Below are 16,364 nucleotides of genomic sequence, written 5' to 3'. Positions count from 1 at the left end.
TTTATTAAGGTCTGGTCTGATCTGAATTTTTCTGATCTGGTCTGATTTAATCTGATTCAATAATTTGACTAAACTTTGACTGTGTTTTAATACTAATCTATAAAGAAAAACATTATCAAAATGGATCTTGTTAGATTCATCTCATTATGAACTTTTCAAATATATAATTTTAATAATTTTTTAAATACGCAATTAACGATATTTAGCAATAAGTAAATGATAATTAAAAGTTCTGATGTGATCTGATCTAAATGTTTCTGGTCTGCTCTGATCTGATATGAATTTATTAAGGAATAAGTAATAAGTACCTAAAACAAGTTGAAGAGAACAAGTCCTAAAAAAAAGTTGTTAATTACTACCCCTAAAAGCGATTAATTCAAGTAACTACTATCTTTTTTCCTAATCAGCCTACTTAAGATTTTAATGACATAATTATTTGATGAATTGTAATTATTAGCTTCAAAACCTTAATTACTTATATAAACCCTAGCACCACCTCCAACAACTCCCTTTTACTACCTCCGACAGCTCCCCCACCCCGAAATTCATCCCCCTCTTGGTCATCCATCACGAAACCTACCCTCTCGCGTTCTCCCACCGCAAACCCACTGCAATAATTATCGCCCCTCCCTTTGCCCCAACCCTTAAAACCCATCCCCTCCCTTTTCCCAAACCCAGATTACCACCTCTCCCCTTCCCCCAAGCCCCAGAATCAGCCTAGCCATGTGATGGGGTTGTAATTCATTGTGGGTGAATGGAAGGGGGATGAGTTTCATGATAGGGGAAGGGTTGGGAGTTGTGGTGGGAAGTGAGAGGGAGGTGATAATCGTGGTGGGGGAACAAGAGAGGATTAGATTGAATTTCGCGGTGGGGGAATGGGAGGGTTGGTTTTCGTGGTGGGGGATTGATAGGGGAACGAGATTCACGGTGGGAGAGCTGCCGGAGGTGTTAAGGGGGCTACCAGAGGTGGTGCAATGGTGGTGTTGTGGTGGTGCAAGGGTTTATCTAATTAATTAAGGTTTAAAAGCTATTAATTATAATTTAAACGGATAATGATGTCATTAAATGATTAAGTAGGTTGATTAAGGAAAAAGGTAGTAGTTACTAGGTTGGTTTTAGGGGTAGTAATTAACAACTTCTTTTTTTAGGAGTAGTAATTCACAAAGGCTCTCTTTTCAAGGTAGTAATTTACAAATTTTACTAAACATAACTTGACCTTCAACTAAAACCATAGTAAACACAAATAGGCTATTCGCTAGCATAGTCTCTCAAAAGGTCAAAATCTTTGTTTAACTTTTAATTCATATGATCATCATACATTGTAGTTAGAACCATATCCAACCCTAGATATGATGAACTATCGGGTCATAAACTAGGTATATAGCTCGCTAAATATTTTTTAACTATTGTGACAAATATAGACGTGTAAAAGAAAAAAGAGAAAAATTCTAAAGTGTATCACAATATATTGAACACACATCGGATTTTTTATACCGTATTACCGTGTCAGTTTGCAGTTAACGTATGTAATGAACTTGACAAACATATGTAATCGCCACCTCTATTATACCACTTGTTCTAAAAAGTTTGGAAAGCTACTTAACATTTGTAATTATGTAAGGATGTTGCAAATTGCAATTCATTTGATAAATCAATTGAAGTTTGATAAGCAATCTATAAGAAATCGCCAATGATTAGAGGTTAGCATGAGCATGGTCTGAAAGCAACGGCAGCAGCAAAGTAGCATGTTATGAATAGTGCATGTTTAAGAAAAACAGCATATTGACAGCACATTCCTTACCTATGTACCCTATTGCTCTTAGCATATTCCCCACTTCCTTAATTCATTGACCTTGACTCTTCTGAGAGTGACTATTTTGCCAGCTGTCCATCTCTCTTAATTTACTTTATATATAAATTTTCTTGTATTAAAACATAGGGCTATTTTTAGATTTGTTTTGTTCTTAAAATTGTTTGTATGAATGGTAATATTCCTTAGTTTGATACTCCTGTATATGAATAATAGAATAAGTGTATCAGTTTAAGTGACACGTATCAATTTACTGTTTTGACCATTAATATATTTAATAGTGTAACACCAAAAATATTAAAAAGTTAATATTATAGAAATATAAGAGCAAGACAAGAGACAACACGTAAAAAAAACAAGGTGTGTAAAATATGGAGTAGTGTTTCTCAAAAAAAAAAAAACTATAGAGTAGTGTTATCGATGCATTCATATTTTATAAGCTACCAAAAGTGTTATTATGAAAATAATTCAATTCAAAATATTCCTTAAAATATATAGGATAATTTTTTTAAAAACGGGGAAAATACATACTTACAAGTATCATATCGTGTTTTAATGCATTAAAAAAAACAATAATCACAAAACAAAGAAGACAAAATGGCAGAAGTTCCACTACAATATACTTCGTAACAGCTAATTATTGTACACATCTAATAATGAACTAGTTATATATTTCAAGCTTCATCGTTTGGAGATACGAAGTATATATGTACATAGTGGATTAGTGGGTGACAAATACTAGTTAATCAACTGATGTGTATATGTAGTTGTTGACTTGCATTGTTGGCAATTTAGCATTGGATTTGCTTTAATTATAAATTTAATTTGTGAATTGTAGAATTAGACTATCATTGACAAATGAGTAAATGACAATTAGTGGGACCTTAAGAACGTCACACTTATCAATCTATACGAAGTATTATTTACAGTAAGCAATTATCAATCTATATTAGGCACTTTTAAGCAGTTAGTAGTCTTCCTTAGACCTTCCTTTAACTGTCATATAATAGTGTCATTTGGCGGCAGGTCTTGAATCTTGATGATTTGTTCATTAGGATTTTTGAAGAGAAAACGAGCTTCGGCTGTCAAGGCGGTGAAATTTCTTTTATATTCAGATAAACAAAATTAATTTATTAGCCGAGGTGTAACTGTGTAAACTCCCACGTTAGAGATGGAGTTGCCCAATTAGTTGTACTTTTGGCATGTGATTGCATATTGATATGTGATAAGAAGGGACTAGCACTTTTATTTGCTTGTACCGACAAGATTTTATTCTTTATAGATTTTCATATCAAAATAACCCCTATAATAATTATAGTGTTGAAATTATTATGTAATCATAAATTATGTTTTGATTGTCCAACTCTAGAGTAACCTATCCAACTGAGCTACAAGCCTAATATTGTACATGTTTGTTTCAAATATTATTTATATAGTATTTTTTTTTTTTTCCGGATCTAGTGGGGTTTAGCTGAACCCCCTGAACCCCCTTTAGATCCTCCACTGACTATACAAGTAGATAATTGCATACTTGTGGTACTAATATATTACGAGTAATAGTTAAATTTACGTCTTATTGGTATAAAATCGATAATAAAAGAAACCAAAACAACATGGGGGAATAAGAAGGTTCTCTATTATTCATACGAGGGAAAGCAACAATGATGATTGATGACAGGAATGTATGTGATTGAAGATTAATCGAGGATTCGAATCATAAAGTAGCATCTTCTTCAAAAAAAGCAACCCCTGTAATTGGGTTTTCATGCATGTGCCATTCAGTCCTATAATCACCAAACTCCAACTCATTCCCACACGCTTCATCCCTTAACATAAAGTTCCCACGTACCAATTAAGTGCTTCATAAATCATAATCCCATAACATTAAGTTTATAATAAAATCGAACGCTCCAAAGAAAAAAAAAACATACACTACAAATAATTAATATTAGGTGTTTTTTTTAGGTACTCTGTGTGTCTTTTTAGATACTTTATTAATATTACGTATTGATGAAACAAGTATAGTGTCTATTTAATTAAGGGTAGAGGATTAAGTTATTTAACTGATAATCGATATAATAGAAAATGCCACTTCTTTTAGTTTTTCTTTTTCCCAATCAAAATACAAATTGTGGTCGAAGGTGTGTAGCATTGTCATGGCTCATTTGGTAAGTGAAACTAATTCCAATTATATTGAGCTTTAGAAATACAATTTTTGTTTCTAAATAAACAAATATTGTCAGCTTGTGATGATGATGTAGCTCTTATACTAACATCTAATCAAACAATAAATCAATTAATCATTAATTAAACTACTGAGTACCAACCAAATCAAAAGGCTTAGGTTGGTAGATTTTGGCTTAATTGCATATAAGATTATAAATATAATAATAGGCTAAATATTACGGAGTATTAAATCCATTGTTATCAATCTATACTAATATATTAAAAGGCGTTTATAAAAACGTCCCGTAAATCAGAACATACCCTTAATCGTTACACCACATCACCCTTAATCGTTACACCACATCAGCTAAGCAACCCATATTACTTCATTTAAAAATATAAGGTTAAGGGGATTTGAACATCCAATCACTTATAACAAAGTTGGCTATTTAACCATCTTAGCCCATTATCAAGCATGTTAAAAATATGTAAAAGAAATGTACATAAGTGTTAACCACATGATTTAATTATTTTTTTTAAAAAAAACATTCAATAAATATTGATTTCAGATTTCAAAATCCTTAAAAAAATACTCCTATTGCACGATTACAAAAGTAGCAACTCAGGACAACGTCCGAGCTACTCACTAGTTTCTGATTAAATCGTGTCAAACAACTTCATTAAAAGTTCAGCTTTCAAATAGGGTAATTTAGATTGAGTAATCAAGTACGATTATATGAGTCAGTATTAAAATAGTTGATATCCAAATTTCCAAACACTTATCTAAACTCTTTAAATTAGCTCATAACTAATCTCTCTATTATATAATAATTCACTCATTCAAATTTACACATATACCATTACTATAAATTTATTAATGTATAATATTAATAAGGCAAAAGCTAACGAACGCCCCGAGGGCGTTGGATAAGCTAGCTAAAAGTAGAAGGATAAAATTAAAAATTAACATTAATACCGATCGGCGCGTGATTTTGTCATGTTTTCCCAAATTAATACCATTTTAGGTAACATTTTAAATGCTTATCCAACGCCCCGGGGGTGTTTGTTAGCAAGATCCTACTACCTCCGTTACATATTATTTGCAACGATTAGACATTTTTTTTCTCTAATTTATGTCAAATCGTTGCAAATAATATGTAACGGAGGTAGTATTTATAAAGTATATTAAGTATACATATAAATTATTGTGAAATGAAGGGAGTACAATACTCCCTCCGTTTTTAAATACTTGCACCAATTCTCCATGCGCGGATTTTAGGAGAAATTGGAGAAAGTAATAAAACATGGAGGTAGTGGGGTAGGTGGAAGTATGAAAAATTGTAAAAAGCAAAAGTAGTGGAAAGAATTGAAGGAGAGAGAACATGAAATTAATAAAATATGATTAATGATAGGTCCACTAGGTGAGAGAAATTAATTAAATATTGTAAAAGTTTTCCAATTAAAAAAATATAGCAAGTATTTAAAAATGGGCGAAAAAGAAAAGTGGAACAAATATTTAAAAACAGAGGTAATATTAGATACCCGTACGATAAACATTAAACACTACAATACTACACAAGTAACACGACGAATCATACGACAGTGAGTCCCTTCCTAACCCTCTGTTGGTAAGGTAATTAATTTTGTCAAATCCCTAATTAAATAAAACGCTAATTTTGACTTTGAGGTTAATTTGGAAACCAACTTCGAAATATAGAATTTGGGCGGTTCAATAATTTCTCTCTCTTCTCAAACAAACATTTTTTTCATTTTTAATTTTATTCCCCTCTGTCTCTCTCATTTTCTCTCTCCTCTCCTCTCGCTCTGTCGAATTCTTTCGTGAATGGCGATCTGAGAGGAAGAGAGACAATCATAAATCTACATTAATTTTCGAATTACACGATTTTTGGGATTTTTTTGCTCATTATTTTTAGCTTTGATTTTTTGTTAGAATTATTTGCTTGAAATTATAATGGCTGCATTAGAATCCCTTGATTCGTTTTTGTTTGCTGCTAGTCGAGCTTGTCTTACCCCCATTGCCATATTCGTTCAGATCCAGGTTAGTTTTTTTGCTTCAATTATTTGGTTTTATTTTGTTGTTATGCTGATTTTTAAAATTTTCTGTTTTTGTTGCTGTTACTTTGCTGAATTTGTATATTTTTATTTTAGAACGAAATATTATGTTTTGTTGATTAAATTCGAATGTTTTTTTGATATATATTTTTTGGGAATTGGTTAAAACTTTGAAGTATGGATGTTTTGGATAAGGTTAAATTGCAGCTAGAATTGATAATTTGGGATTGCTAAGTTGAAATTGTGTTAATGTTTTATGTTTAATTAGACTATTAGGGTTTGCTAATATATGAGTTTGATGCTAGCGGGCAGCTTTTGAAGATTTGTTTAATACTAGCTTGATGTTCATCGCCTAGTATTTTGGTGGACATGATCATATACAACTTTGATTGTGATGTTGTTGAGGACAAATTTGCGAAAGGTTTGGTTGCCAATTGCCATGACCATAAACTAATTTTCGAGGGCAAGGCTTAAATTTCATGATATGTTGATTTGGGTAATGGAGGAGGTGAATTAAGAACTATTGCTTGTTAATCTAGATTACTTCCAGGGGTAGCTTGGGAGTGGACTTATTGGCCTCTGATATCAATTATCTCAACCTGTAAATTGACTTTAGAGTTGATGTGGCGGATCGAGGAATTTTAAATGGGATATATCAAATCAACCTCAACTTAATAGTTTTTCTCCTTCCAACTGTTCCAAGATTATGCCTTTTATACTTTTGGGTTGGCATTTTTTTTTTTGGGAGTGCAAAAGTTAATTAAAAATTTCTCCTTTAATATTAAATCATGCTTTGGCAATAACATAGGCTCTCTCATCCATGTGTGGACTAACATAAATGTTAATCGGCAAATTTCACCCTCACGGTTCTGTGTAATTTGTTCGCAGCATCTGTCAGAGTCTCAATAAGGATTATAGATTCAGGTTCTATTGCCTTGACGTTTGACTAATAGGGGGTGATTGGGAGTTTCCTGGACTAATTACTAAGAAGGGGACATTTTTGGTATTGTCCCTATGTGGTACTTCCTCGTATTGATGCTTGTTTTATATGAGTACGGATGTTTTATATGGTCATTTGATGATAAAATGTGTTTATAAGTTCTTTAGAAGAGCTCTAGATCAAGGCAAATCCTCCCACGTAGTCACATTATTGCACTGTTCTTTCTAAGCAATAACAATTGCTGCCTAGAATGACTTTGACTTAGTTTAGACATATATGTCTGTATAAGTACTTATTGAATGAATCAATTGTGCAGTGATGTTATTTTTGCCATTTTGATTTCTTGTTTCTTTTTGCATTTAGTTGTACCTTTCACACTTTAATTTGTCTTCTTGTCATAGTATAGGGGGGTCTGTTCATCAAAGCCTTTCTATTATCCTGCTGATCCCACCCATTATTATTTTGATTGATGTTTTAATTTGGACGATAGATCTTAAGCTTCCTTGTTTATTGCTGCAGGGATGTTTAATCTGTCTAGTTTTAGCATTTGGGTGGGCCTGCGCTGCTCATGTCAGGTACTAGTATTGGAGGAGAGATTAATGAACTGATGGACTACATATTCATTATGGCATTCAATATTCATTTGTTGGGGACCTCTGATGGATCTCTCTCTCTCTTCTTTTTCTTCAGGAATAGAGAAATCAAACGCATGAAAAATGAACTGAGAAAAGGAAATAGCTTTGGTTTTCTTTGTCATGACATTACTGAGCTTGAGCACTCTTATCAAGTTAATCTGCCAAGAGTCACAGTTGTTATGCCTTTGAAAGGATTTGGAGAGCACAATTTGCATAACTGGAAAAGTCAGGTGCAACACTCTCTTCCCTCCTTTGATTTTTTTAATGGATGAACAGTATATTCTGCTTTGACACAGTTTCTCATTCCACACAAAAACTTGGTATGTTACGTTTTTGGTCAGGGAATTTGGAATTTTGAATGGGTTGTGACATTTTTCTTATACTTCCTCTGTCCTTTAAATATTGCAACATGGGGGGAATTACGTCTCCCGAAGCACAATTTAAACCTTTATCTTTTATTAAAAAAATTTATATGGTAAAAATATAATAATTGTGAAAATATATATCAAGATGTCTAACAACACCCCACGGGACCGTATATTTCATTATGAACAAGTCACAATGTGGTTAAAGACTTAAAGAGGAGTGTGTGAATAGTGTCAAAAAGGCAAATGTTGCAATTTTTTTTATATAACCATTCTTTCTTGGGTTCATAATCACCAAGGTGATTCGTAATCATTATCTGGTGGCAATAGGTCTTCCATATCTTTGTGAAGAGTCCTTCATTTTCTCAATTTCCCTTTTGGCTAAGATGAAGTGGAATGCATATTGACAGTTCTGTTGATGTCTGTTTCAATACAGATTACATCCCTATACGGTGGGCCTATAGAGTTTCTTTTTCTTGTAGAAAGTACTGAAGATCCAGCATATCACGCTGTATCTAGGCTTATAAAAGATTATCAGGTATTCAACTTATTATTTATTATTACTTCATTGGAATTACTGTCAGTTAGATGCTTTGTGAGTAGAGTAAACATGCTTACATGCCATCATGATTCTTGTAAAATTTATAAATAGCCTTTGATGGCATAAAGTGTATTTTGAAGTAGCATGGGATCAATTTCATTTAACTGTAGAAGATTATAAGGTTGGTTTGTTTTTGCTATTATAGCAACCTTCATGACCTTATATTAGTGGAAGATCATATGGTAGCATGTTTGTGATAGCCTTGCAACATCTTCAACACATCATAATGCCCTGTGTTGTGTGTATCCTAACTAATTATATGGGTAATGACAGGATGAACTTGATGCTAAGATCATAGTGGCAGGCTATTCAACCACTTGCAGTCAGAAGATTCACAATCAGCTTGTATGTTATTCTTTTCTTATTTCCTTCAGTTATGTGTAAATAAACCTGTAATCGAGTTTGATTTTGGCATTTGTGGTTCATTAAAGTGACCGTGTTTTTAAATTTAAAATGTTTAACTATCTGGTTTCTGCTAAGAATGCTAACTAATGTACACACAGATGGCGTTGGCCTTTTTCCCCCAATCGCTCTTCACCCTTGATAAATTATTCTGCTGTTATCCGCTTATTTTTTCTCATATTAATGGAATCGTGTATGTAATTCATCGCTAGTACACAGGGTGTTCCGTTTGATTAGAAAGAATTACTCTCTTTTTTGGAAGGATTTTTAACTGTAAATTTCATTGGGATATAGAAATTTGTAATCATGTTGTTCAGTTATAATTTGTAAATGAAAAGTTCTGGAATCTTGACTATAAATCTGTGAAATATGGAGGCCCACAGAAAATCAGATGGACTAGACTTGGGGTGTATGGATACATTATCAGTTTAAAAAATTTAAAACCATATATGATCGGGTGACATTGTTCTGAGAGCTTGTCAGAGGTTTGGCTAAAATTTATCTGTTTATATCTATATACTGTATGATCTATTTGTACTTGCATAGATGCGATTTTGAAGCTGACTGCTGATGTTAACTTCATATGTGAACTTTGTTCGTTCTCAGGTTGGTGCAGAAAAAATGCATAAAGATAGCAAGTATATACTGTTTCTAGATGATGATGTTAGACTTCACCCAGGATCAATAGGTGCTCTCACGGCTGAAATGGAAAAAAATCCTGAGGTATCTTTTGGCTTCGTTATTGTTAAATTAACAATTTCAAATGATATGCATGAAATTTATATTTTTACGATTTGTTTCATTGTATTAAATCTGGGTTTGATTCATTCTATGTTGCTGTTATGTGCAGATTTTCATTCAAACTGGTTATCCACTTGATTTGCCTTCTGGGAGCTTAGGAAGTTACTGTATATATGAGTATCACATGGTATGTGGTATTCTATTGTTATGTTATTTTCAATTGTGTTGATAGATGATAGCCATAAGCAGCTTATATTATCTACGTTAAATATCTGTGATTATGAATTTTCTTATTCTTATCCTTCTATTTTATGGTTCTGGACTATCATTATTGTTGCTGTATAATATGAAAGATGATTTATGGCACATTTGTCAAGTATGATGAATGAAGATATAGTTTACGTAAGGTGAGTGATAATTCAGTGTCTTGTGATGGGCAGATAGATGGTAGGATGACCTTTTGTTTTACTTAAACAATTCTGCCTTAGAGTGGTATCCTAGATATATGCAATTCTGAGTTATGATCATATGCGTAAGAATCCTAGCTTGTCATGCATGCCGTTGTACAGGGCTTGGTCTCTTCCATCTATGGTACCAAACATATGGGTGCAGTAGCTGTTGCGAAACTTGGCTGATATCGTTTCATACTCCTTTTGTTCCTTTTTTGTTGGTTGTGCTTTCTACTTTCGTCCATTTCTGTATGTTGGTTGCCCTTTTTGCTATTTTCCTATTTTGGCAAGTTTTAATTTCACCTTACCCAACATGAAACACTCCTTTTCATACTCTTCTTTCGCAAACCCCTGTGACAACATTTTTTCTTCTACATTTCTTACACATATCCCCTTATCTACACTCTCTCTCCTACCTCCTAGTGTGCTAACAGTAAGTGTAACCAACATTTAGGAAGGGAGGTATTTGTTTAATTTGTTGTAGTAACTTTTGGTTTTACCAGAATCTGCAACGCTCTGTACACATTTTCCCTGATTTAAATTAATAATAAATTGGCATTCCAAATATGGGATTGGGCTGGTTGCGTTGAAGCAGATTCTGTTTGATTCTTAGAATTTAACATTTTCCATATCACTTCTCAACTGATATATGATGCGGTTTTTTAATAATACATGGAACAAGGACACTGTTCCCTTTATTATAAATCCTCGCCTTCAGCAATGTTATGATGCTTAACATCCATATGCTTTTGAGAAGCAGAGAACCCACATAATTTCAGCCTTTGTTGTGAGTATAATGTTGATGTTGATTAGATATGCACTTACAGAGTTACAGACATGAGGATGTTAATTATTTTTCTTGCTGTTTCTGTGTAATTATATTTACTCTACTTAAAAATTCTTTGTTGTCTCTACAGCCTTGCTCTATGGGGTTTGCTACCGGTGGGAGAACATTCTTCTTATGGGGTGGTTGCATGATGGTAAGTAGTCACAGTATTGCCAATGGTGCACACACACTACAATTTGTTTTTTCCTGATTTCCTACATTCTCAGATGCATGCCGATGACTTCAGAAATGACAACTATGGTGTAGTCTCAGAACTACGAGATGGTGGATATTCTGACGATATGACTCTTGCAGCTATATCTGGTAACGTATCTACATCTACAAAATTAACTTTTCTGTTCCTTTTTGTCTAATATCCCTTCTTCTTGGTAATATTAATGCCCTTTGTAATGCCCCTGGAGTTTTAAGTTGTGTTTTTATCTAGCTACTGTGTTCTGATTGACATTGACTCACCTATAGTATGTTTAGTAGTCATTCAGCTTTCTTTTTCAAGCCTGAGTGATGAGGAGATGAGGACCTATATCAGTAAAAATATCCTGTATTGTAAGATGTGAGCTGGTTTTGCTGTCTTGTGAAGCTTCAAGGTCGATGTGTAATATGCATTGGTTAAGGACAGCAATGTGGTTATATTGTGCATGTGATTGAACTGGAAATTATAGGAAAAGATCTAGAGAAAGACGAAGATGATATGAATGCATAGAAATAATCTGATTCAACATTTGAACACTTACAAAGTTAGCTAAACAAACTAAAAAAAACAATTTAATTTACTATATGCTCTCTTTCCTCCTGTTCCTCTATTTATTACATTTCTTTTTTGTCCTTTTGTGGAAAATATTCTGATTTTCCATGTGGCTTCCCTTCCAAGAATTCACTTAGCTGACTTTGGTCTCCCATTCCTTTTATACACTTTCCTCAAATAATAGTCTGGGATGTTGCTGAACAGTGCAAAGGAAAACCTTTTAATAATAGGCAGAGAATGGCACGCCTAAAAAAAGAAAAATCAAGAGGCTGTGTGTTGCTCAATATTATTCTTGGGGTATTTTATGAACAGTAAGGTGTCCATGTTCGATATCCTTGGTCTTTCTCATTGTTTGTATATAGGCAAAGTTTATAACATCTATTAAGTATTATTAGCATCGAACACTGTAGCAAGAAAAGTAGAAACTCTTTGTCAGTGATATTGGCTTTATATGAGTTGTCAGATCTATTTCCTGTCCACTTATTACAGGTTTACAGCATGTAGTAGGATTCTATTTGACAAGGCATGCTCCTTGTGCCTTCTTATTTCATAATTCATGCCTGGTAGTTTTCACCAATTTGGACGATAGTTAAAATGCAGTTATATTGAATCTGAAATGAACTAGCTTAACCTTCTAGAAGTTTAATGTCTTGCAGTTGATACCAGTCATAGCTGTTTAAGCATGCAATGGATGGTTGAAAGTGCTCAAAGTTGTAGTTCATTGAAACGTTGTTTCTTTTTAAAATTTTGATCTTGTAGCTTCATAAGAACCTTGCTTACTCATTTTAGGGACCTCAAAAGGCTCCTTTGACAGTAATCTGTTGCTTATTGCAAAGTGTGTTTTTGTTGTAAATCTGGTTGTTGAAGCACATTTGGGTATTCTATCTTTACAGTAGTTGATCCTTGTCATTTTTTTCAGGAGCTCACAAAAAACTCATAACATCTCCTCCAGTTGCCGTTTTCCCTCATCCACTTGCAAGTGATCTTAGTTTCTCCAGGTTTGTTGTAATATTTGAGTGGTTTGTTCTTTTATACAGAATTTATCTCTTAATTTCATCTGACTATATTTGATGATTTGGTCTCTTTAATCTTCTAATGTAGGTACTGGAACTACTTGAGGAAGCAAACATTTGTTCTAGAATCATATGTGTCAAAGGTTAATTGGATCATGAATCGTGCGTTATTTTCTGTGCACTGTTACTTCTCATGGGGATTTGTGGCGCCATATGTCATGGCTGTGATACATGTTGCAGCTGCACTTCGGATGCGGTACGGAGCTTATTCAATTGAGGATAAGTTTCTTATCTCTGGTGGTAAGTATAACTAACCTCGTTGGTAGGTAACTCAACAAGATCTTATTAGCTGAATCATCTTGATTTCATGGGTTTGTCAAGTTATAATATCAGTAGAGGACTGCAATGTATTAGGATGATTTCATGCTGATACTGTGGTTATTTAGGTTATCAGCTAATCCCCAATGATTTGTTGGCTAAATTGCATTTATAGGGCTCAGATGATTTGAAATAGGATAAGAGGGGCTGCTACTAATAGATCATACAATTTATTTATGATTAGGTCATGTACAGCTGGGCTGAGCAAGATTAGGTTTGGTATAGGGTTTTCATTCCAGGATAAGATACTGATTTGGGACAAGTAATGATGAAAGGACACAGTAGGGGTGAAGAACCTTTGTGATATTGGTTGAGATATGCTGCTGAAGATACGTTTTTAGACTTCATCAAATTAAATTATCATCTTCCACCAAGTATAGGACCTTGTTTGAAAAGTATTTACATGTTATCCTCTTTTTCACCTGAAAGCCCCTTATTTGAACCTTACTAATTAGACCTTATTTTATTTTTACTTGTGAATTAAACATGTCAGCCCATGTTTCAAATTTCTTGAACTTAATCTTAATGGAAATTCAATTTTCTTTGTGGTGATAAGATTGAGGCTGTTGTAATCTTTATTAAATTCCAAAAAGGAAATATTTCCTACAATGCTTATATCTTAGTACGTTAGAAGTCTTTTTTTTTATAAGACATACTTTTAGCTTGAGTTTCTTCTCTGCAGTGATTTTCAAGCTTTTTGATATCGTAATTTGGAAGGACCAAAAGCTTAATAAGAAGACGTTGATTTACTGCTCCACTTGAATGGAAAAAAAATTAGTATTCTCAAATGCTTGTAGCTTAATGTTGGCTTACTATAATCAAGTTTGGATTCTGCTGAATAGTTACATTAGTATACAAGATCACAGTTGGCTGTTAAGAGAAGCTTTTTCTTTGTGAAGTCTTGTTATGTAGAACCGAAGCTCACTCATAGAGGATTTTGTAGTCGAGATCTATAACGTAGCCACAGTTGTGCAGAAAACAAATTTGTAGGGGAATGATGAATAATAAAGTAATAATAAGTGCAATTATATTTCTTATCAACAGTTATTTGCATCTTTCTTTTTCCTATTTTCTCGTAGGGTGGTTATTTGTGGGCTGCCTTGCCACTTGCACTGCTATTGAGTTACTTTCCATGTGGAACTTGACAAGGATTGAAGTTCACTTGTGCAACTTGTTATCCCCTGAGGCACCACCTTTGTCACTTGCTACCTACAATTGGTGTCTGGTGTGTTTCTTCTTTTCACCATTAAAAATTTTGCGGTTCGACTGTTCTTTGGCATTTGTTTCTGTATATCATATCCTTTAGTATTTGCATTATATATTATTTTTTTATGCCAAAAAAAAAATAATTTCTTATTATCACTAGAGGTAGTAGTGTTGGAAATCAATAAGATTAACTCATATTTGGTAGTGGAGATTGCATTATCATGGACATTCACCTAGAACATCATGTAAATTCATCAATAAAACAATCTGGAGAAGGTTTACGCTGAGTGAAGAGTAAGAAAAAAAAAAAACAAAAACGCTTCATTGGTTTGTAGATATAATAGATTCAGTGTAGCACTTAGTTCATGGACTGTTTAAATCTGGGAATGTGAAGTCGTTGATATTAGTTATCTTGCGCATTTTTTTTTGGTAATATGGCCCATAATCTGCTGCTAACGTTTTTTTTTCTTCCTTTTGATGCCATGTTGAGCAGGTGTTTGTTGCAATGCTTGTGGACAACTTCTTATATCCTATCTCTGCGCTGCGATCTCACTTCTCACAATCTATTAATTGGTCGGGTATAATATACTACTTGAAGGATGGGAAAATATACAAGGTATACTAGTTTTGTTTTGGTTATTTTTTTAACAATGTAGATCTATGCTCTCGTACCTTTTTGTTATTTTTCTTGCTGTCAAATTGGTGTTAAATGGCATGGAGAGAAGCAGCTATGAAGCTTTCATCTCCACTTTCATGCAAGTGAGTTGATAACAGGTTATAGGGAGGTCGTAGTGGTTATAAAAAGAGTGGATTGACTGCGTTCATAGCCCACCACATAGTCATCTTTGCCCAGATTTCCCCAAGTGATTTGGAGGCATTCCACCAACACTAATGACCCAGAAGAGGCATTCCTTTAGATTGGGGAGTGCAGGAACTCATTAATGCTAATAATCAGCTACCACAACTCATTTTTACATATTAAGTCTTTCCCATCCATGTTTTCTTGTTTTAGTAAGAGAGTATTTTAATGTCCTCCATCAGTATGGTTTACTGCTACTTCTCCTTGCCACTTCACACCTTCATGAACCTACTTGTTATTATCAAATCCAATGTTTTTCATTAGCCTAGCTTAAATATTATTAAATAGTAACAGATTCATCCACAGTTTGTGAAATTCGTAGTATGGTTTATAATAATGCGTCTTTGGATGCTTGTCTTCACATGTAAGTGAAATTATAACTAGGTTGCTTAATGTGTGTTATTTTACAACTCGAGATAGTGTTCTTCATGATTTGATTTGAATCTGAGCTTTACCATCAAGCCATTTTTGTATTTACAAAACCTTGATTACTGTAAGTAATTTTTGTGATGTGTGGTGACTTTGAGAATCCTGTAGGTATATTCATGTTCAGTTTAGCTCATATATTCCCCTGTGCAGATTGATAGAGGGAAAGATATTGGACCAACACATTCAGATCTTAGTGGAAAGAATTTGTACGGGAAAAGAGGATCTCCACCCAAAACCTCATTCATCAGTTCATTAGCAAGAACGTTGGTACAGTGGTGGCAACCCAAAAAATACGATGTGTAGGATTATTGATAGCATTAATGACAGGAGTTGCATTTATTCCAGATGCAAGGGACTTTGAAGCAATATTTTTTTTTTTTGTGAATGTCACCCTTGCATGTCAATTTGGCCATTCCTTATTGATTGATTCATGCATTAGAATTCTTCATTTTTTGATTCTTCAGCCAGTTTGATCTTCGGCTTTAAGGTGATTTTTTGTAATTTGTATCAATATCATTATGTAGTTTTTATCAGTGTTAAAATTTCCTTGTACCATTGTAAAGTTCTGAATGTTCAGTTTTTCAGGTGATAAAATAGTTGTTTGATTTAAGCTTTGTTTTTTTCTGGAGCCAACAAGTTGTATATTTGATCATTTGTAAAGCAGAAAAAGCTCTGAATGGAAGTTGCAAGTGTTTTTTTTTTAAAAAC

General features: G+C 33.6%; 1 protein-coding gene across 1 annotated transcript; it reads left to right on the top strand.

The window, feature by feature from the left end:
* Positions 1 to 5,718: 5,718 nt before the first annotated feature.
* LOC145578634 (uncharacterized) lies at positions 5,719 to 16,264 on the top strand. The gene is made up of 14 exons (XM_081635929.1): positions 5,719 to 6,035; positions 7,509 to 7,564; positions 7,680 to 7,854; positions 8,426 to 8,527; positions 8,864 to 8,935; positions 9,599 to 9,715; positions 9,843 to 9,920; positions 11,100 to 11,162; positions 11,236 to 11,332; positions 12,691 to 12,769; positions 12,873 to 13,084; positions 14,242 to 14,387; positions 14,862 to 14,984; positions 15,807 to 16,264. Exons 1-14 carry the CDS (start codon positions 5,949 to 5,951, stop codon positions 15,957 to 15,959), a joined length of 1,560 nt encoding a protein of 519 aa, XP_081492055.1. The 5' UTR covers positions 5,719 to 5,948; the 3' UTR covers positions 15,960 to 16,264.
* Positions 16,265 to 16,364: the final 100 nt, after the last annotated feature.

Source organism: Chenopodium album, chromosome 14, assembly GCF_948465745.1.
Source record: "Chenopodium album chromosome 14, dcCheAlbu1.1, whole genome shotgun sequence".
In the NCBI taxonomy this organism is placed as follows: Eukaryota; Viridiplantae; Streptophyta; class Magnoliopsida; order Caryophyllales; family Amaranthaceae; genus Chenopodium; species Chenopodium album.
Note: the sequence above shows the minus strand (reverse complement) of the source record. Positions and strands in the feature narration are given on the sequence as shown.